This window comes from Neomonachus schauinslandi, chromosome 10 (assembly GCF_002201575.2).
Source record: "Neomonachus schauinslandi chromosome 10, ASM220157v2, whole genome shotgun sequence".
NCBI classification, from domain to species: Eukaryota; Metazoa; Chordata; class Mammalia; order Carnivora; family Phocidae; genus Neomonachus; species Neomonachus schauinslandi.
In genome coordinates, this window is record NC_058412.1 from 52,459,875 (window position 1) to 52,483,629 (window position 23,755).

General features: G+C 37.8%; 1 protein-coding gene across 1 annotated transcript in view; it reads left to right on the top strand.

Annotated features, from left to right (window-relative positions):
- The window catches only part of GFPT1 (glutamine--fructose-6-phosphate transaminase 1), a 52,785-nt gene that overhangs the window by 4,695 nt on the left and 24,335 nt on the right, over positions 1-23,755 (top strand). Inside the window, exons 4-10 of the mRNA XM_021699122.1 lie at positions 7,927-8,034; positions 10,821-10,928; positions 15,790-15,915; positions 17,305-17,363; positions 18,869-19,003; positions 20,400-20,461; positions 21,644-21,723. Of these exons, the coding sequence (XP_021554797.1) occupies positions 7,927-8,034; positions 10,821-10,928; positions 15,790-15,915; positions 17,305-17,363; positions 18,869-19,003; positions 20,400-20,461; positions 21,644-21,723 (678 nt within the window). The remainder of the gene's footprint in view (positions 1-7,926; positions 8,035-10,820; positions 10,929-15,789; positions 15,916-17,304; positions 17,364-18,868; positions 19,004-20,399; positions 20,462-21,643; positions 21,724-23,755) is intronic.

Below are 23,755 nucleotides of genomic sequence, written 5' to 3' on the forward strand. Positions count from 1 at the left end.
TGAGAACTGTTGCCATGGGGTTTGAAAGAAGAAGTAAAAATTCCAGGAAAAGGGGCCAAAGAGCAGTGATTAGAGGCAGAAGAGTTCCAAAGTAGTTTATTGACTTGGACAGAATCTACAGAAGTAGAAGATCATTCATATTTAATATTGCAGAGAGAAATTAATTGCATTTGGCTGTAAAGAAATGATTAGAGAAGTTGAATATATGAAGGCAGAGGAACCTGAGTTTGTGTTGAGGAGGAGGGCATGCATACCAGCAGAGGAGGGAGTATTGTGGAACTGAGGTCCCCTGATAGAGTTGAAAAGTTGAGTTCTAGAGCTGTGGTTCTTGACCTATAAGCTGTGAAGTTATTATTGGTTTTCACTGATTGATTCATACTCTAAGCATTGTCTGTAAAGTTGTACAGAAGTTGTTCTAGATCACTGGATAATTAAAAATTCAACCCACGATTGTGTAGGATCCTCAAAATATTTTGATGTAATAAAAGGTTCTGTTTTTAGACAGTTGAGGAATCACTTATCAAGAGTTACAGGTAGGAGAGACTGGCTTCAAGGAATAGTGTGTGAGATATATTTCTTTATTTTGAGCTCATAGTGAAGGATAAGGCACCCTGGAGTGGGTTTGCCCAGAGGGAGGGCCCTGTGCCTTAGATGTTCCAGTGGTGTCTGGTGAGCTCTTTTTGGCCCTTGAAAATCCAGGGGAGAGTGTTGTGGATCTCTCACCAGGCTGTATCTGTATCCACAGCATGTCTCCAGGGTGAACAGCCTCTGGCATGTTGGAACAATGTAGGAAGGGTGAGAGGGTATATACTGTTAAGATGAAAATGAAAGCTTCAGTTCTGTGAGAATCTACCAGAAATTGAGAAACTGGGAAGAGAGACATGGAGTAGTCTAGATTCTAGTTTTAGAATAATATCTGGGGAAGTTTGAAAGTTGGACAAGCAGTGAATTAATAGGATTGGCCAGCAGTTGGGAGGGCCCGTACAAAAGTGGGCCTGAAATGGATGGATGGACTTGAAGTGGATGGACTCTGATGTAGGCCTGCTCAGGGACTCGAGAGTAAGAGCATGGTGGGCCCAGAGGGGCTGACTTGTCAGGATGCTGAAAAGTTGTGGTCCGATGGGATTGGTTAGATGGAAGTGGGAAAGATGGAGTGTTTGAAGGGTTGTGAGCAGGAGGTGCATGCTTTTTCTCAGGAAAGAGGATGCCGTAGGTAGGCTGTGAGGGAGTGTGTAATTAGAGATGTCAGGGTTTGAACAGTGCTTTGAGTTCCAGAGTGTTAAATGTGCAAGAGAGAAGGGTTACGGAGCTCCTTCCAGTGGCAATGTGTATTTACAACAAAGTAGGGGACACTTGAACCAGCATTTATAAATAGGGAAAAGATTTTAAATAATTAAAAAACACTAATAATTGAAATTCCTCATTGTGTCACTCTAAATGTTATAATTTTTTCTTGGTGTTTTTAGGATTGTAGAAAACATAATCTCAGTATTTCCTGTTTTTAAAGGAACCTTGTGTGTAGGATATGCCTCCATGATTAGAGTATTGAATATGTTTTATGATAAGCATCAAGTTTTGATGTGTATACGTTTAATTGCAGCATTGTTTGTAATTACAAAGAGTTAGAAAAACCTCAACAGGAGGGAAATGATTAGGTAAAATAAATCTATTATGGAGTAGTACGCAGCCGTTAAATAGAATAAGGTGGATGTGTATATACTGACATAAAAAGATATCCAACATTTTAAGTAAAAGAAACAATATATATAGAGTCATCACATTTATGTGTTAAAAAAAAGTGCCCTCTAAAACTATGTACATCTAGCTTTATATATGAATAGTTAAAGGACTGTACATATACGTAGGTTCATAGCTGAAGGATTGGGACAGTTTGTGTGGGATTAACAGTAGATACCTCCCTTGTATGGAGATGGAAAAAAGATAGAAAAAGGAGAAAAAGGAGATTTTCACAATTTTTTAAAGAAGATTTTATTTATTTTATTAGAGAGAGAGCACACAAGCTGGGGGAGCAGAAGGCAGAGGGAGAGGGAGAAGCAGGCTCAATCCAGAACCCTGGGATCATGACCTGAGCCACAGGCAGACACCTAACCAACTGAGCCACCCAGGTGCCCCAGATTTTCACAATTTATTCGATAGCATTTGTGTAATTTGAATCTTTAAAGATGATAATGAATGAAATAGAACTTGCATTATAAGAAGAATTTAAAAATGAAAGTTAAGTGGCATTGCAGATGGATTTTGATTCAGAAACTAAAATTTACAGAATGAATTTGAACACTTATCACTGATGAATTACAATGTCTGAGGTCTCAAAATATTGAAGTTGTCAAGGGAAAAATATGTAAAAGTATTCTTATTTACAAGGACATAAATTCAACCAGGCATATGATCTTTAATAATTTAATTAGCTAAGTTGCATTCAGTTTTCATTTCAGGAAGGTTTAATGGCCTTTCAACCAAGTGTGTGTATGATCCAGGTCATGTCTGAATATTTTGTTAGGCGAAGTGCTCATTATTGCTTTCATGTTGTTGAATTTAAGTTGCAGTTTTCCAAGAATGATGCCTGTAGGAGCAAACATCTGCATCATTTAGGGAGATATTTACTTCAAGAATATTCCATTAATAAGAAAACTTACATCCTGGAAGCGTGTGGTGATGTAGAAGTGGAAAATCTCCTGCGCTCTGTACAGCTACTGTGTGTGGTATTGGAGCAATTAACCCAAGAGCTGTAGAGAGTTGATTTTTAGGCTTTTAGTAGTTAACCTGAAGCAGAGCTGTTTATGGGAGGTTTGAGAAGACAAGTCAAAGACCTAAAATGGGGTTCATTCTAGTGATTTCTACTCTAATAAGCACCATTTTGAGTTATGAATGCCTCCCTTGTGAACATGCCCTGCATGCCTGATTGGCTGGTTATTTGCCATTATATTTTCCCAGCTACCCCATGAACACACATAACCCACTAATCTTATTAGGTGCACTGTTTAGGGGTCACGGGTCAACAGTCTTGGCAAGGGGCTGGTCTGTTAAATTGACAGGTTCAGTCTCTTCTTTATCTCTCATTTCTCTAAGCAAGGATGATTTAGATTTATCCCCTCCCCCCCTCCTCCCCCCCCCCCCCCCGTTTTTTCTTCACCCAACTCTGTTACTTTTTCTTAGAAAACTTCTCTACATAGGTTGTCCTTTTCTTCCTTTCAATTCCTCTCTGGCTATATAGGGAGAAATGTTGCTCAAACTTCTTCCTCTGTTCCTCCTCTTCTTTTCTTTGTTCCAAGAGTGAACCAAAAAATGACAGTGATGATTATAGATAATAGTAGTGCTTCCTCTCAAGGAAAAGGCAGGTTTTGAGTTGGAACATGATATATGGTATTTTATTGAATCTAAGATGCCACTGATTGGGAAATGCACCATTATTTTATAGATCAAAAAGAAAGAGAATATGAATGTCTTAAAATCAACACTGTCAATATCTGAAAAAGTATTCTGAAGATGCTTTCAGAATATGATAGGCTAGATGATCTAATTATCTTTACCAGTGACAATTTTAACATCACTAATAAGGGACCTATGGACAATATAAAATGCATACATACATTGTGAATAATTCTTGCTTCCATACTTAACTCAATCAAGTCTTTAGATCTATCTTCCAGTCTACAGGAAATAGAAGGAATAGAGGAATTGGTTAGACTATACTGTGTGGAAACAGTTAGACATAGCCGGAAGGTGAGACATTCAACAAGAAAATTGGCCTCAGCTTACCAGTAAGTCAGTGTCTTGGGGAAAACAGGGCAGTAGGGGAGAGACCATTCTGGATTCAAAGAGACTTTTGAGACATAGCAATCAAATGTGAGGTATGATCCTTTATTATATCCTAGAATGAACAAATCAGCTGTAAAAGACTTTTTATAATAGGGAAATTTTATTTTATTTTTTTAAAGATTTATTTATTATTTGAGAGAGAGAGTGAGCGAGTACAAGCATGAGCAGGCGGGGGGTGGGCAGAGGGAGAGGGAGAAGCAGGCCCCTCACGAAGCAGGGAGCCTAATGTGGGGCTCAAGCCCAGGATCATGACCTGAGCTGGTGGCAGATGCTTACCTGACTGAGCCACCCAGGTGCCCCAGGGAAATTTGAAATATGAACATTGTATCAGGTGGTGGTAGCATTATCTTCTTAGGTATGATAATAATGCAATTTTGCGGGGCACCTGAGTGGCTCAGCCTAAGCGTCTGCCTTTGGCTCAGGTCATGGTCCCAGGGTCCTGGGATTGAGCCCCACGTTGGGCTCCCTGCTCAGTGGAGAGCCTGCTTCTCACTCTCCCTCTGCCTGCCACTCTCTCTTAAATAAAATCTTTAAAAAAAAAAATGCAATTTTGCAGAAAAATGTCCTCAAATTTTATATGTTACTTTGCTTTTATTCTTAACAGAATACAATTGACCCTTGAACAACATGGGGCTTGGGGTGCCTACCCTCACCCCCCTGCAGTGGAAAATCCGAGTGTAACTTTTGACTCCCCCAAAACTTAACTACTCATAGCCATGTGTTGACTGGAAAGCTCACCAATAATATAAAGCTCAACCAAAAACATTAGTACATGTTTTGTGTGTTACATGTATTATATATTGTATTCTTACAAAAGCTAGAGAAAAGAAAATGTTATTAGGAAAATCATAAGGAAGAGAAATACATTTACAACACTGTACTGTATTTATGGAAGAATTCACACATAAATGGACCTGTGCAGTTCAAACCTGTGTTCAAGGGTCAACTGTACTCTGAAAATAATAAGGCTCTTTACCAGGTTTCCAATTTTAATTTGGTAGATACACTGTACACAGAACAAAATCATGTAAATGTTGTAACAAAGAAATGAGGCCCAGAAGTGTAGTGTATATAGGTATTTAAAAAATGTCAAATTCAGCTGGAATAGTTCTAAAGCAATCAGAAGAATTTTCAGAAACTACAGAACATCTAGCAGGCAAGGACTATAGATGTCCTCAAATGTCAGGCAATATGTCGCCCTTGTGCTGTCACTTTCCACTTCCTAGTAATACGTGTTGCTGATCAATCATGGTTTTCCTTCCTGTTTAGGAAATGGGGCCACTGGATCAATGTTTTCTACAGCCACTACCAATTAATAACTTGGTACTTGCTGTGAAACCTATTTTACCGCCTCTCAGTCAAACCCATTCATTTTGCAGAGGGGAAGCCGAGGCAGGGTGGTATGGTGGAAGGTTTGAGGACATACATGAGTTAAAAGAGTCACAGGATTTCTTCAGTGCCAGAGTACTTTATGAGCTAACAGATGTTTAGTGTGAATTTTATTAGTTTCTCAAATAGTTACCATTTTGGAAGTTTGTTTGGAGTTGGGTATTTAGAAGATCCCTTTTGCCATGAAATGATACTCAGGATCTCAAGAGCAGCACACTAAGCCAGTGTAAACCAGAGATTGAAGTTAGAAACAGTATCAAAGTTGAATGCTATTACTGAGTTCCATGTATTGGATATTGTGAATTTAATATTGCATCACTCTGAATTTTCTTTTAAAAAAATGTGTTGAGTCTCTAATTTGTCTTAAGAACAGTTGGTTTTATATCAGCATTTATTTATTTATTTATTTATTTATTTTAAAGATTTTATTTATTTATTTGAGACAGAGAGAATGAGAGAGACAGAGAGCACATGAGAGGGGGGAGGGTCAGAGGGAGAAGCAGACTCCCTGCCGAGCAGGGAGCCCGATGCGGGACTCGATCCAGGGACTCCAGGATCATGACCTGAGCCGAAGGCAGTCGCTTAACCAACTGAGCCACCCAGGTGCCCCGGTTTTATATCAGCATTTAAATTGACTTTTTAAAAATTGTTATTCACTTATTATATTTAATCTTTAGTTCTCCATATGTATTACTTGTACCATCATAATTACATTTCTTAAAAAAAGAGAGATGACTTAGTAGTGAGTTTTCTGGTTTGTGCTGCATTATTGGGATTTGGCAACTCTGGATTTCCTCTTCAGGATTTCCTAGAGCCCCTCAGATGGCAAACAGTTCCTAGCAGTGTAATGTGTTTTATTGTTTAATGACTTTCAAATGAGCTTGGTTGTATCCTCCTTTAGCAGATTATTTAGCTGATGCTCATCACTGTGGTAGAGAGTAGACTAGTTGAGAATCAGTGTTTCATTAGATCATTTATATTACAGTCTTATTTTGGGAGAAGATTCATCTTCTGTGAATTCATTTAATCTGTATCAAATGCCAGTGACCCGTGGTGGGGGAAAGTGTAGACCACGTAGAAGTTTCATTTATAGTCGGGTTATTAGTTGAGTTCATTTTCCAGATATTTATGAAGGCATAGCAGTGACAATAGGAACCACAGCCCTCATGCAGGGTTGTGGTGCTGTGCAAGTGATATGCTTGTGCATGATAACTTAAAAAAATCTTTACAAATGTAAGGCTTTAAAAAAAAAAATGAATGGGGCCACCTGGGTGGCTCAGTTGGCTGAGCGACTGACGCTTGGTTTTGGCTCAGGTCGTGATCTCATTGGTTGTGGGATTGAGTCCTTCGGGGCTCCACACTCAGTGGGGAGTCGGCTTGAAGATTCTCTCCCCGATTCTCCCCCCACTTACTCGTGTGCTTGCTCTCTCAAATAAATAAAATCTTTAAAAAATAAAAATAAATATATGCACAAAATACAGGATTTCTATAGTGTTTGGTCTCATACTGCCTTTTTTGGGAAAGTTCAGACAGTTGTTTTCATTTTGTTTTGGATTGTAGTGTTAAATGTGGAGTTCCTTTTTTTTTTTCTGAAGAGCATGATAGTTTATCTGAAAAAACTGCACTGTATCGATCATGGTGATCATGCACATGATAGCTTTTTGTTGGATATTGACATTATGGTATTTTTTTTTTAAGAATTTATTTATGAGAGAAAGAGAGAGTGAACGTGCACATGGACGAGCAGGGAGGAGAGGGAGAAGCAGGCTCCTGGCTGAGCAGGGAGCCCAATGTGGGGCTCGATCCCAGGACTCTGGGATTATGACCTGAGCCAAAGGCAGTTGCTTAACAACTGAGCCACCCAGGCGCCCCATGCTGCTGTTTTTAAAATGTGGATTTCCTTTACCTGTGTTCTGCCTGTTTGCTTTTCTGGTTCAATTCACATTGTAGTACTAGTCCTTTTATTCTAGTTTTGCTTTTCCAAATAAGTGCTCCTTTTTTATGAATTCTCAATAGGTGTTAACATTTATCATAATAGTTGTTTATCTTTTGGTAGTATCTGGTGAACAAATGATTCATCCAACAAATGCCATTTTCCCTTATGAGGATTATATAAATATTTTAGTCCATTTTCCCCTATTATTAAATTATTTTGGTTGTATTTTTCACATCATTAGTATTTATTTATGTTTATTCTTATATGTTACTGATACCATAATCATTGGAAATGAGAATAATTATTCCATCTGCCTAGTTTTGTAGGGTCCATGTGTTGCTTAAAATACTTATTTCAGAAATGTTTTCCTTTAAACAGTGCTCAGTACATAAAACATAAACCACAAATTTGTTGATTGGTTAATTTTTTTTTTTTGATTGGTTAATTTTTGAAGTTAAATTTTACTTGACAAAGTGGCAGTGATGGAAGATATGTGACTAGCCTTATAAGCTTCTTTGCAAACGCTAAACATTTATTTTGATAGTTTTGCTTCAGTCTTTTATACTAAGGAGAAATACCCCTTTGTAAAAGTTTCACCACCTTTAAATAATTTGAAGTGATAATTTTTCTTTTTTAAAGATGACTCTAGCTTCATATTTCTGCACATCTTAGACATAATTATGCAAATTAGGATTTTTTCATAATTATGTCAATTTTGCTTCATTAGTCATATTTTTTATTAAATATTTGTTCATTTGCAGGTATATTTGCTTACTTAAACTACCATGTTCCTCGCACAAGACGAGAAATCTTGGAGACCCTAATCAAAGGCCTTCAGAGACTGGAGTACAGAGGATATGATTCTGCTGGTATTTCCTTTTAAAAAAATAAAAGTTTTGCATGATTCTTGAATCTAAATAAAGAGGTTTTTTGTATGTTTTAGTTGACTAGATTCTTTAGTAATATCTGTTTTGAGTAAACCTAAAAACAAGAATTTTTGTCCTTTGTCATGTTTAAAGGGTTTATACATATAATTTCAGTAGTGTTACCATTTCTACTACTTCTTAAGGATATCTGACTTTGTTAAGAATGTTACTGTAAAAACATAAATCACCTGGGGCATTTTCATGGTAGAACACAGTTCTTGAAGGCCTTATTTTATAAATTATCTTTTTTCTTTCCTGTAATTTCTTTTTCTCCAAGGATTCCCTGATGTTGGCATATACACTTAACCTGAGATTCTTCTACCTTAAATAAATGACAAAGCAAATAAAAATAACTTTTTGTTAACTTTGTGTTCTACTCTGGCTCCTTTCCTTAACTGTGTCAGGGGTCCCCGCGACCGCCCTTGGTTCCGGTGACTCCCGAGGACGACTGAGCATATAGTGGAACTCATAGCTATGATTTATTACAATAAAAGAACAAAGCAAAATCAGCAAAGGGAAATGGTGCATGGGGTGAAGTCTGGAGGATAATGAGGCACAAGCTTCTGAGAGTTCTCTCCAGTGGAGTGACACAGTGTGTGCTTAATTCCCCAGCCAGTTGTGACAATGTGTGTGAAATGTATATCAGAGAAGCTCATTAGTCACTCAGTGCCCACGCTTTTATTGGAGGCCGGTCACATAGACACCCTCTGCCTAATGCGTACCAAAATTCTAGACTCCCAGAATGGAAGCACATGTTCAGCATAAGCCACATTGTTTGCACAGTTAGGTGCAGTAAGCCATTCTTAATCAGTTAGGTAACCGTCCTGAAATCCAAGTTCCCAGATGCCAACCAGGGGCCAACTTTGCAAGCAGACCTTTCTAAGGAAAATGGTGTCAGGCTTGCTCTGTTAAGTCTTTATTCTTTTTTTTTTTTTTTTTTTTTAAGATTTTATTTATTTATTTGAGACAGAGAGAATGAGAGACAGAGAGCATGAGAGGGAGGAGGGTCAGAGGGAGAAGCAGACTCCCTGCCGAGCAGGGAGCCCGATGCGGGACTCGATCCCGGGACTCCAGGATCATGACCTGAGCCGAAGGCAGTCGCTTAACCAACTGAGCCACCCAGGCGCCCCAAGTCTTTATTCTTGATATGGCCAAATGTAATAGATGTTTGTTTTGTATGACTTTCCTCGGTTAATAGAAAGTGAACTCTTCAGCTCGTTTGTTCTTAAAATTCTCTCCTTCCTTAGCTTCTCTGACAACACATATTCTCTTCCTAACATGCTGATTCTTTTCTGTCTGCTTTGAGGGTTCCTTTTCTTCCACTTTTTGCTTAAATTTTAATGTTCTTTCAAGATTGTTTCCTAGGCCCATTTTTCTTACTTTGTATCTTCATGGGTGAGCTCTGACTTCATCAACCTCCTATATGTCAGTGACTTATAACCCACATGAATTTCCAAGCCGCAGACCTGTATTTCCAACTGCCCTTTAGAAATTTCTTCCTGGAGAAACCATGATGCTGTAAACTTTGCACATCCAGAACTGAACTGAATACACTCCCCATTCTGTTCTTTCTGTGTTCCTTTATTCAGCAATCATTCTACAAGTGAGCCTAGGAGGTATCCTGGACTCAGGCTGCATTCTCACATTGCATCCAGACAGTTCTACCCTCCATATCACTGATCTCTGTCTTCATCACCACCGTTTGGTTCACGTGGCTATAGCTAGATCTTTTTTTTTTTTAAGATTTTATTTATTTGACAGAGAGAGAGCGAGAGCAGGAACACAAGCAGGGGGAGTGGGAGAGGGAGAAGCAGGCTTCCAGTGGAGCAGGGAGCCTGATGTGGGGCTCGATCCCAGGACCCTGGGATCATGACCTGAGCTGAAGGCAGACGCTTAACGACTGAGCCACCCAGGCGGCCCTATAGCTAGATCTTCTGACAGCTGGTTTCTTCTTCTCTTTCTCCCCTTCAGTCTGTACTCTGTTTCCAAAGAGAGTTTTCGAAACATTTTTGCCATGTGATTTCTTGATTTGAAACTACTCAGTGCTTTTCCAGTACCTTCAGGTCACTTTTTCAAATTCTTTAGGAACTTAAGTAGAATTTTGAGAAGTGTGTTTCCTGATGTTCCTTCCTTCTTCCCCTTCTGAAGTGGGTGCTGACCTTCTGTGTTTCTCCATTGTGCTCCAGTTGTCACCCAACCTGTAGGACTTGTTTTTCTTTTTAAACCTGTCGCACTTTTATTATAACTCAAACCCACACTGTGTATTGTAATTATTTTTTCCCTGTCTTCTGAATAGATTGTTAGAAATTTGAGGGAAACAATGGAGTTATTTTCATTTTTGTTTCTAGCAGCTATCGTGTTTCTTTTTTTTTTTTTTTTTTTAAAGATTTTATTTATTTATTTATTAGAGAGCGAGCGAGAGAGAAACAGCATGAGAGAGGAGAGGGTCAGAGGGAGAAGCAGGCTCCCCGCCGAGCAGGGAGCCCGATGCGGGACTCGATCCCAGGACCCCGGGATCACGACCTGAGCCAAAGGCAGTCGCTTAACCAACTGAGCCACCCAGGCGCCCAGCTATCGTGTTTCTTGACATATAATAATTTATCAGTAAATGTGAATTGATGAACAAATGAATTAATTAGATGAAAAAATAATTTTTAATTAAAAATTTTGCCTCACGATGATAATCTAAGTAAGTTTCTAAATCTTGCTTTTCTGCCTCGATGATTTAGGTGTGGGAGTTGATGGAGGCAATGACAAGGATTGGGAAGCCAATGCCTGCAAGATCCAGCTCATTAAGAAGAAAGGGAAAGTCAAGGCACTGGATGAAGAAGTTCACAGTAATGTACTTAGTTTGAATTTTGTCCCCCCTCCCCTCCCTTTGTTTCCTTCTCCCTTCCCTACCAAATTGTCTTTCTTCCCATATTTTGGGGTCCATTTTAAGTATAGTGGTATTTAAAGTTGAGGGGAGGGAAGAAAGGTAGTTTTGTTATTGTCTCTACTAGTGTACAATGTACCTTAGTTTCAGAAATGACCATATTAACTAGGGAAGGAAAATAGGTATATTGTGTTCATAGCAAGCTCAGTATCCTAAAATGAAGTAAACACCATTCCTGAGGAAGGACCTTTCATAGGACAAAAGGTATTTTTAGTGGTGCCCTTATTCTAGTGTCTTCACTTGATTGTCTTCACTTCGGAGTAAATGCCTCCTTTGGACATATAGTCAGTCTAGATGACTGTTTTTAGTAGATCTGATATAATCAGGTAAGTGTCATGTTTTTCCTTCAGGATTTTCTTCCCTGGCATAAAGTACTTGTCCAGAGATACATGCTTCATTAAAGAGGATATACTTCTCAGTATTTAGTTCATAACATTATGCTTATACGTTTTAATTTGTCACAGGAAACTTAAAAGCTTTGAAGTAAATTGACTGAAAAAAAAAAAACCATTAAAAAAAAATTTTCCATAGGGGTGCCTGGGTGGCTCAGTCGGTTAAGTGTCTGATTCTTGATTTTGGCTCAGGTTATGATCTTAGGGTCATAAGATCGAGCCCTGCATCAGGCTCCGTGCTGGATGTGGAATCTGCTTAAGATTCTTTCTCTCCCTCTGCCCCTACCCCGCTCTGTCTCAAAAAAAAAAAAAAATCTTCCACAAAACCCAGGAAACAGGTGTTTTTATGTACCTGCTCAAATGGATGCCACTGTAATCATGGTAAAGGAATGCAGGTAGAGAGGAAAATGATGGACTTAGTCACTTTTTTTTTTTTTTCCCACATAAGCCGAATGTTTAGCTTTGTAGTACTTGCTGAACATACTTGATCAATACTTATTTTGCATGGATCGTGGGTAAGATTAGCTTAGGGATGAGGCAGGCACCCAAATAACTATACCTCAAAAACTGTAGTATAAATATTCGACCTGCTGTGTGGACTGCATCCTGTATACCAGGCTGATTATAGTAGTTTCCGTAGGTGAGAATAAACAAGTTGCTTAAGGATGCAGGAGAGAGCTAGTTCCTGCTTGGGGCTGGGGTTGGAGAGACTTGGTATACGGAAGGAATGGCTGCTGATTCCATTTGGGCAGTCAAGGTGAGAAGGGAGGACCTCCTGAGTAGAATAGCGCGGGCAAAGATAAGAATAGGGAAGCCAGCTTTGGTAGAATGGTGGGTAGTCCTTTTACTCTGCATTGTTGGTAGATGAGTGTGGGAGGCTGGAAGACAGACTGTAACCAGAATCACCATCTTTGCATATCAACATATTGAAACATGCCGCCTCCTGAAGGAAAGTCAAGAAGGGAGTCAAGAAATGGGAACTTGCAGACATTACTGGTGAATTTGTCATAAATCACTTTGAAGAGGAAGCTGGCAGTGTCTAAATGGGAATGCCTGTACCCTGTGATCCACCGCTTCCATTCTTGGGCATCTCCTTGAAAGAAGCTATGGACAAGGAGACGTGACAGCAAGATTCGTTGCAGCAAAATGTAGAAACAGCCTAAATGTCTAGCAGTAGGAGAAGGGAGATTTAAGAAAACACAAAAGAATACTAGCATTTGTGAACACATGTTAGGGTATTAGATGTTTAGAGGCGCAGGTGGGCGAGCTCTCCATCACCTTGAGAACCCCCTGGGGAGGGATGGCATGAGGCCAGGGCATAGGGGAGGCATCAGCTGCCTCCTTTTATTTTAGGTCTTAGAATCTGAAGCACGAAATGGTTAGATGTTCACATCTGTTAACTCTTCGTGTGGGTATTTGGATGTTTGTGGTGTTCGCTTTATCACTCCTAGGAAGTTTCAATGTTTGACCTGTTAAGACTTCCTTTGAAGGAAGTCATCAAAGAAAAGGCCATGAGATTGGTCATTGGTAACTTCTGACTTAGATGGTACTAGCTAACATTTATTGTTGCTTTCTGTGTCCTAGGCACTCTACTAAGTGCCTTACTAGTCCTCAGTATAACCCATGAAGTGGGTATTATCATCCTCATTTTGCAGATGAGGAGATTGAAACACAGGAGTAAGTACTGTCCAGAGGAAGAGGTGCTGTCATTAGATGGTGTCGGCAGTAAAGGCAGTGAACTTTGGGGACAAAGGAAGGCTGCTATTTGTAACAAAAATTTAAGATTTTTAAAATATATCATAAGATTTAAAGCATGAACTTTAGGAAGGGTCAAGGATTGGCAGTCATGATATATCTATAAAACATGAAATATTTGTTAGAAATATGCTTATTGTCATAGTAATGATTTTTTCTTATTGGGCTTTAGATAATTTTCTTTTGGCAACAGTGAAATAGGTATGATAATTACTGTGAATTTGAATTGGATTCAGTCTGTAGACTCTTGTTATTTTCTTCAGTGTTGCTTGCCAGCATGACCATGGGGTGGGGGTGGGGGGTGGGTGCCTTGATTATAATTAGCCTAATAACAAAGTAGTCAGATGTTTTCATTGCTTGCATTAGCCTGTTGTGATAAACAGTAATACTTTACTTTTCTGGAGGTTATTTATCAGGTCACCTTAGTTATTCAGGACACAGTTAAGCCAGGAAAGAATACATTGATGATTTTATCTGTTGGTTGATTGAGCCATCCAACAAAAATATGAATAACTGCCCTATATAGCTTATTGCTTGGGATTCAAAGATAATAAGGCAAGCTGCTGCTTTTGTAGAACTTAAATCCTGGTAGAAGCCAGGTTGACACATGTCATAAGTGTTACAATAGTACAGCAGAATATACCATTGTGGTTTTAATTTCCGGCTCTGGAGTCAGCCGGACTTGGGGTCACATCCTATTTCTGCTTCCTATTGGGCCTAGGGCAGGTTCTCTGACCTCTTAGAGCCTCAGTTTCTTTATCTATAAAATGGGGACAAGAGTACCTAACAGAGCATTGTAAAGATTCAGTAACAAAATGAATATTTCTTAAATACTCTCTTCCAGCCATTGTGCCAGGTCCTGGTGACACAAAAGAGAACAAGATAGGCAAACTCTCTGGCCTGATGGAGCTTACTGTCTAGTGAGGGCCAGACAACAAATATATAACGTTAGGTAGTGATTAGTGCTATGAAGAGAAACTATAGTAGAGGTGACATGTAAGCAGAGAATGCATTATTGTCTGAAGGGGGAAATTTTAGGCAGAGGGAACACCCAAGTGCAAAGACTCTATGTGGGCATGGCCTTATAGCTGAAAGTCAGTGGGCTAGAGCACAGTAAGTGAGGGGGAGAGTGCAGGAGATGAGCTGGAGAGGTGACTGAGGACGACGTCATGTAGGGTCTTCAGAGAGATGGATTTTACTTCATGTGCCATGTGAAGCCATCGGGAAGGTTTTGCATTAGGGGATTGACATGATTTAATGGGATCATTTGGTTAGTGTGCAAAGACTAGATTGTACAGAAGGAAGGTTGGACATTGGGAGACCAGTCAGGATTCTCTTGAAGTAGTTTAGTTGATGGTTGCTTGGGTCATACTGTTAGGGATAGGGCAATGAGAAGTCTTAAGTCCTAGCATCAGGTAAGTTCTCAGTAAATCGTGGGTGTTGTTATTTGCAAAAGGTGTGTTGAGGGCTTTGAGGGGTGATGGGCGAGGTGGGGGAATGAGAATGTAAAGGCAGCTGGGGCCAGATGGTGGAGGGCCTCGTATCCACAGAAAGGCACTGGGGCTTTATCTTGTGAGAAAATGGCTCTCTGGCTCTATGTGAGAATTTGAGGATCTTTTTATAAATTCCCGTGAGCAGGATTAAGATGATTCATATGGGTAGCTAGGAATGCAAACCACTTTTTAAGCAATGGGCATCTGTTCAAAGATTTTAAGCATTGTGTTTTGATCACATTTATGTGTTAGAATGATGTCTGATTAGCCAGTATAAAAACCATAAAGACTGTGCTAAAATAAAACGCAGGGACTTTTCCTATTTGAGACTTCTGAGCAGTTTGCTCTTCTTAATTTAGGCCTAATTCTCATAGGCTTGGTTATCTGGTTTCTTTGCCAAATGAATTTTATATTTAGGAGATCAGAAGGGGGGCATTACTAGTAAATACTAGAACTGCCTTTTTTTTCCTTCGGAAAAAGCAGGAAGAGATAGCTTATAGGGAAAAGGAATCAGAATAGCTGCTTTTCAAGATAAAGAAACATCCTTTATATAACCCCATACTTTCATGGTGTTCTATTCTCAAAGACTATTCTTTGATTTTAGAAGCTCTCCATAATTGCAGTTTATATTGTGAGATATGTTTACATTCACTGAGGACCAAACAAATTGCAGTCATAGGTTGTGTGGCACTGAGAATGTGAATTTATTTTTACATGTTTAGTTAAAGCAGTACTGATTTTTTTTCAAGTCAGAGATTAAATATAGATTTAAAAAAATCACATTAACTTTTTTTGTCCATAATCCTTCAGTTTGAAAATTATCAAGTCTTCAGAAAAGTGGAAAGAATAGTGCACTAACCACCCATATACTTCATCTAGTTTTACCAGTTGTTAGTATTTTATCACATTTGCTTTATCTCCCTGGTTGTTATTGGATTCATTTGCCCTAAATATTTGAGCTGCATTAACTCAATCTTTTAATTACTATTTTGAATATGGCTGATCTTCAGTTTCAATAATTGTATATTTCAGGTGAGCAGCACTGTAATAATTATATTTAAATACACCTTCTAGTATTATCTCTACAGCGTGATTTAATAATGGAATTTTTCATATTCTTCAGAACAACAGGATATGGACTTGGATATAGAATTTGATGTACACCTTGGAATAGCGCATACCCGTTGGGCAACACATGGAGAACCCAATCCTGTCAATAGCCATCCCCAGCGCTCTGATAAAAATAATGGTATGGACACATTCTACATGCTTTGGAATGATTGTAGAGGGGTCAATAATGGGAGAAGAATGAAGGCTCTTATGCTTTTGTTATTTTAATTTTTTTAATCTGGAAAGTTTCAGACATATTCACAAGTAGAGGGTATGTAGAACCAGATGTGTCTGTCACCCAGCTTTAACATTTATTAATACATAGTCCGTTATATTTCTCTATACCCCTCCACCCAGATTATTTTGGAAGCTCTCCCTTTGTCTCCTTTTTCCTTGCAGATTACTGTGGTGTTTGTCCTGTAGATTTTCCTACAGTCTAGATCTTGCTAATTGTATGCATCCATGGTATCATTACCATGTTTCTCCATCTCTTCTCTTTACTATAGATTGGTATGGTATTGATTTACATCTGGAGGTATATGATGTTTGGGCATTTTTCTTTTTGTATTATTGGTGGCCATAGATGATCATTGCCAACATTAATTATTTCTTTAGGGGTTTGTAAAATGGTGATAGTCAAATACTCTCATTCCTTTTTCACTTATCTCACATACTTCTATAAAGAGAAACTTCTCCATATCTAACTGCTTAGTTACCTAGACTTAAAGATTATGTATAGGAAAGGCAGGATAAATGTTTGATTTTTTTTCCACTTTATTTACCATTTTTCAAAAATGAAGTGGTTCTAATGTTCTAAGATGAACAAGTTTCTTTTATTATTAGAAACTCATGGATTTAAAATATTGCATTTATATTTTTCAGTTATTTAATCAAAAAAGATGAAAATTATCCCACTCCATATGTATTTGATTTTGGAATACTGTTTTAACATCAGTTTATCTGACATGTTAAGAATTGTCTGGACCTCACCTAAGTAAATTTCACTATAAATCTGAATAACTCGTTTTTCTTATTCTTTAATTTCAGTTCTTAAACTCGTTTAATGTAAATCAGGTAATTGTTTTAGTTTGAAAGTCTTTCACTTTAAATTTAGGAAATTTTTATGGATAAAAATGAATGAACAAAGAAGCGAGAGTAATAGTTATATAATTCAGCCTTCTTGTTTTGCAAATGAAGAAACAGGCCCAGGAAATTTGCCCCTTTCATATGGTGACATTGGGTTTAGTAGTTTAGCCACAAATGAAGTTGATGTCTCTAGACCCCAGTTTATTATATTTCCCCTCTATGTCCACATCCCCAGCACTGTGTGCTTCCACTAAACCACATAAATAATGCTGCTGATCTACCCGAGGATAATCTGATAATGAAAAGTAGAAGATACTTGATTATACTTGGAATTATAACATGTGACAAATTTTTTGACTTGAGAAAAATCTGACAGTACTGGCTATTTATAATGTTTACCAGCCTATAATTTTTTGTCATCAATAATTTTTATCTCTTTTAGAATTCATTGTTATTCACAATGGCATTATCACCAACTACAAAGACTTGAAAAAGTTTTTGGTAAGTAAAGACACAGGCTTTGAGAAAGTTCTAATGAAAGTAGTGAAGTGGTTTGTTGAAATGTGCAGCACCATCTAGGTATGATCAAATAATGGTTACAAGGGTATGTGGTTTACTGGACTTGTCTTTGTTGACAGTGAAATAGTTTTGTTTCTTATGTGAATAGGAAATAATTATTGGCTTTATTATAAATGACCCCAAAACTCGAATAAAATTGGAATTTGGGGTGGGGAGGACATCTTTTGCATTGTGAGAGACCTTATCATTTTTAAAAGATTCTGGGATATATAAGAAGAATTAGGACAGATTAAATGAAGTTTCTCTGCCCTAAATAGCCATGTACTATATAGTAATAGTCATAGTGATGACCTTCCTGAGTGCCTCTTGGGGCTGTCCAACTGAAATTTCTGCGGCGCTGGGAGCCTGTATCTGTGCTGTCCAATATAGTAGCCAACACCCACATGTGGTTATTGGTCTGCTGTGACTGAGCAACTAAATTTGAAATTTTATTTCATTTTAATCGGTTTAAATTTATTTTTATTTTTTTAAATTAAATTTTTAAAGATTCTATTTTTATTTTTTTAAGATTTTTTATTTATTTGTTTGTCAGAGACAGCGAGAGAGGGAACCAAGCAGGGGGAGTGGGAGAGGGAGAAGTGGGCTTCCCGCGGAGCAGCGAGCCCAATGTGGGACTCGATCCCAGGACCCTGGGATCATGACCTGAGCTGAAGGCAGACGCTTAACAACTGAGCCACCCAGGAGCCCCTAAAGATTCTATTTTTAAATAATCTCTGCAGCCAATGTGGGGCTCAAACTTACAACCCTGAGAGTAAGAGTCACATGCTCTACTGACTAAGCCAGCCAGGTGCCCCCTAATCAGTTTAAATTTAAATAGCCATATATATGGGGCGCCTGGGTGGCTCAGTCCGTTAAGCAGCTGCCTTCTGCTCAAGTCATGATCTCAGGGTCCTGGGATTGAGACCTGCGTGGAGCCCCGAGTCAGGTTCCCTGCTCATAAGGGAGTCTGCTTCTCCCTCTACCCCCCCCCCCCCCCCATGTTCTTTTTCACTCTTGCTCTCTCAAATAAATAAAATCTTAAAAAAATAAAAAAAAATAGTCACTATAGCTAATGACTATTTTGTTGGATAGTGCATTTTCATTATCCACAAAAGAATCATTATATTCATTATGGAATTATTGTTTTGTGACTGTTATATATTATACTTTAATTATTTAAAATGTTATTAATTTGTATGTGGCATATATATAGATTTATATAATTATAAGTGTATATTCAAAATTACACAAAATACCTCACCATTTTGGGTACACTATGATTAGATGGTGACTTTAATTTTGAACAATGGGTAATGGGGTATGGTGTTGAAAAAATATTAGAAATTGGTTAGTGAAATTTTTGAGGAAAAAAATTCTGTAGGAAAGATTTGGATATCATGACTGTTTCCTTAAATGTGTCCATTTTTTTTTCCCCTTTCTAATTTCAGGAAAGCAAAGGCTATGACTTTGAATCTGAAACAGACACAGAGACAATTGCCAAGCTTGTTAAGTACATGTATGACAATCGGGAAAGTCAAGACATCAGTTTTACTACCTTGGTGGAGAGAGTTATCCAACAATTGGTATTAAACCACACTTTATAATTATTGCCAGTGTTAATCACAACAAACTCTTAAAATTAAGATAAGCAGAAACTATACTAATTTCTTAAATATTTTTGGCTTTTATTTCCTATATATATATTAATATTCAGCTTGAATAATTTTGAGAGACTGTTTGATTGACCCCCTTCCTTCCCACACACTTAAAATTCTACTTCTTTCACTATAGTTTAGTGTCATGGGAATTAAAAATAATCCAAAATCAAAGAGTTTGTCCAAAAGCTATGTGCGCGCACACATACACACAAACCTAAACATACCACCCAAACATGAATATGATAGACACAGTCGGGGTTCTTCGCTTTCTTCCTACTCACTCAAGTATTCTTTTCAGTCAGTAACTTAGCACAAGGGTAGCTTCAGTAAAATGCACACTCTACCGTGGGATAATGTCTGCATGTCTCTGAGCCACTATAGTCAACTCCTCGTTTTCCCTTATGGGGACTTTTCCTTGGCCTCATAACACCGTAGTAAAGTATTTCCCAGCCCAAGAAAAAAATGGCCTTCTTTTTGATCCCATCCCAGTTGTCCTAGTTAAAGATTAAAGATACCAACGATCCACAGAAGTCCAAATGCATTGTGATTTCTGCCCCCATCCCCATTCATAACTCTAGTTTTCCCATTTAAAAGCCCTTCACTTCCTTCTGAAGGTCTAACCCTCACTTCCTCCCTCTACTCAAATCTGATGATACCTGCAGCAAATGGATGAGTCAGGAAGATGGAGAAGATAGAGGCCTGTTCCTTCCCTTTACTCAAGGCAGAGTACTGTGCCTTTCCAGCCTTTTCTTGTTTCTACTCATTATGTAACCCAGTCTGTGTTCTCTCCTACCTCGTGTTCCTCTTTTATTCACTCTTGATTGCCTTAGGCCCGGTCCTTGAGGAGGTTGGTTTGAGGAGGTGGTATGATAATGCATGTTAATAATTGTGGTTGTGTATATTTTTATCTCCAGTATCAAGGTCAACAAGCATGGAAGTTAGCAGTGGTGTAAAATCACTGGACCGGAGAATAGGTTTTGGATATTGAGCTTGGAATCTTTTCTAATTCTCTCTTCCCTGCATTCTAATGCATAGTATGGGAGATAGGATGTATCTGTTGAGAAATAGGTACAAAATAGTCTGCTGTGGAGCTGTTATCTATTGAGTATATTTCAAGAGTGGGCTTGGTTAAAAAGTGTGTCTTGGATACACCAAACCTCAGGAATAAGTGTCTACCGAAATTTTAGACTTGTTTATAACCTACTGCCAAAGAGCAGCGTGTAAACAAAAAATTTCTGTGCTGAAGCCAATATGTTTTAGGCATTTCACATTTGATAATTGATTATAATAAATATTGCTAATGCATTTTTTTCCCTTCTAGGAAGGTGCTTTTGCACTGGTATTTAAAAGTGTTCATTTTCCTGGCCAAGCAGTTGGCACAAGGTACATACAAATTTAATAATGACTCATAATTATATGTATTTTGAAACATCTGAATTATAAGTTGTGTTTTCTGTACACAACGATTACCCTTTCACTGTAAAGACTTGCCCTTTCTCAGAGACGCCATGTGAATATATTTATTTTCATATGTTCTTCCTTGTCCGTTTTTCACCACTCTTCCATTTAACAGAATCTGTTAATAAAGCAAATATATTTTGGCATTTATAACTGGCCTTTTATCTGTAGTGGGACACCATGGTTACTTTGTGAATTTGGATATTGAGTTTTCTCTAGTTTCAGGCCCCAAACATTAACTTTCTCCATATTTTTTGGAAGTATATATTCCAAAAAGATTCCTAGATCATTGTCCCATCGTTACTTTTGCGAAGCTGTTTAGGCCTGATCATGACGTCCTTTTTAGTAGGACAGTGAGAAGCCCTAATATTTGGCAAGAAAGCTGTTTTTTTTTTTTTTTTTTAGAGATTTTATTTATTTATTTGACAGAGAGAGACGCAGTGAGAGAGGGAACACAAGCAGGGGGAGTGGGAGAGGGAGAAGCAGGCTTCCTGCTGAGCAGGGATCCCCATGTGGGGCTCGATCCCAGGACCCTGGGATCATGACCTGAGCCGAAGGCAGTCGCTTAACGATTGAGCCACCCAGGCGCCCCGAAAGAGCTATTTTTAATATGAAGGCAAGGTGACTAAGGAGAAAGTGCTAAACATTCATCAGAATTCCATGTACAGTTGAAAGGAAGGTTCCATTTGACATTTTAAAAAGGAGAAACATTTCAAATACACTGTTCTAGAACAGGCATTGGCAGACTTTTCTGTAATGGGCCAGAGAGTAAATATTTTAGCCTTTCTGGGCCATATGGCCTCTGTAGCACCACAGTTTTGCTATTGTATCTGAAAGCAGCCATAGAAAATAGGGAAAAAAAGAGCATGGCTGTGTTCCAGTAAAACTCTTGTGTAACAAAAATAGATAGACTTGGCCTCGGGAGCATAGTCTGCTGACCCTGTTACTATTTTTTAAAAATTCTGTTTATGTTGTTATTTTGTTATACCTGAAGTTGAGCTTAGAGGGAAAATTTAAGCATTATTTGACGAGTGTTGGCTCATGAAAATTTATATTTGTGCATTATTTATGAAAATGATTTAATTCTGTGTAATTTTGCACTAACAGACGAGGTAGCCCTCTTTTGATTGGTGTACGAAGTGAACATAAACTCTCTACTGATCACATTCCAATACTCTACAGAACAGGTAAAAACTCTTCCTATGTCATGCCAAGAGGAAACTATAAATTTGAGTGCAGTAGATATAAAGAATTGTGTTCATTAAATTGAAATAAATGCCTCTTTGGTCAGATCCACACATATGTGTATATAGTTCTGTCTAGATATGAAAAGGATTTGTTGTTGTGATTTCTCTGACGAGGAGAATTTTTTTCTGTTGTATATCCTTAGCTAGGACTCAGATTGGATCAAAATTCACACGGTGGGGATCACAGGGAGAAAGAGGTGGGAAATGCACTCTGCATGGATGGGGAGGAATCTTATCCTCTTTTGTTCATTCTTTACTAATTCTTTGTTCTTGGAGTGAATGAATGTGCTGGGCCTCTAAAAATGTGCTTTTTTATGGGGGAACATATTTTGACATTTTTCTAATTTGCAGAGTATATTTTGTCTGTCTGCTTTTGGCATTTAGAAAACCGCTTTTGTTTTTTGAAATTTCTGAGATTTGAAATTATAAAGTTTTTTTTAATTAAAATCGTGTAAGATAACATTATTATAAATAAGATGTTTAGATTGGGAAAAGAGCATTGTGTGCTAGGCTGTTGTAGATTGAATTCAGTGGTAGTTATTTAATTTATCCTAACTTTTTACTAAATTACGTTTAAATAATCTTTATTTTATGCATGACATTTTACTTTTAGATTTACATTCAACATCTTGATTGCCTTGTTTGAAGTTGGAGTCTTTTGTTTGTTTGTTTGAAGTTTATTTTTCTTTATAGGACTTTCAGCCATACAAATTCTGGATCATTTTATTGATATAATTAGACAGAAAACAAATGGCATGCTCTTTTCATTTACTTATCATTAAAAGATTTCCAAGTAAAAGGGAGTGGTAAATTCAGAAAATTGAAACCCCTATTATTAACGTATAATTCTTGGTTTCTTGAAAAAAAAATTAGCAAAGGACTCTAAACCTGTTCATCTTTAGATAGTGGCTGCTTTAGCTCTTTTATCTAAAACAGAAAGTTTGTTCCTTACGTAGCCTTCAGTCATGAAATATTAGGATTTCTTCTTACCCTCTCTCTCCTTCCCTTTTCAGAAGAAAAACTAGTTTACCAGTAAGAGTACAGGATTTTGGATCCAGAGTTCCAGATTTCTGTTAATAATCCTGCTCTTGAATACATTACTTTTATGTTACCTTGTACATTTTCTTAGGCTGCTCTTAGGAAAAAAAAATGGAAAAACGTTGGCTAAGGTCTTAAGAAGTTAGAATAAAAACTTAACATGAGACATCTTTTTAAGATTATGAATTACATTTTAGTAACCTTTATTTCTCTAGCTCCTAGTAGGTAGATAATGTGTGGCTCAGCAAAGTTTAGTTTCAAAAGTTTAGCCTCTTATTGAAGAGTCTGTCTAAAGGGGGGCTTTTAGATTTTTGCTATTTTCTCTGGGTGTAACTACTGACAGAACAAGGGGGGGGGATGGTAATGATTGTGTTCCACTCAAATCAGATGAGAAAATCGATGTACAGCAAAACATTTTATAGATTGTAAGAGTCCTATAGGTATCAGGTGGTAATGTTCTTTTCATTTAAATAGGCAATGATATCTTAATTCCTTCTAGGTATAATAATAAAATATACCTTGTTACTTGAAAAATAAATATCTGGAGAAGGAATGTAGTGAAACTTGACAGCATCAGGGCATTGTATAACTTAAAGCTGGTTGTATTTATTTTGAAAATATCGGTGCTAAGCTATCCTTCTGTATATTTTTTAATTCCTGATGTAATTTTTTACATCAGGAAAATTCACTCTTTTTGATGTGCAGTTTCATGAGTTTTGTCAAGTGCAAACAGTTGTATAACCACCATGATCAAAGTACAGAACAGTTCCATCCCCATGAAAGTTCCCTCCAGCTGGAGCCTTGTAGCCAGTCCTTGTTCCCATACCCAGGCCTTGGCAAACACCGATCTGTTTTCTCTTTTTGTAGTCATAGGATGTCATCTTATACGTATTTTTTAAAGTATGATACCTTTTTTTGCTATCGAATTTGGATG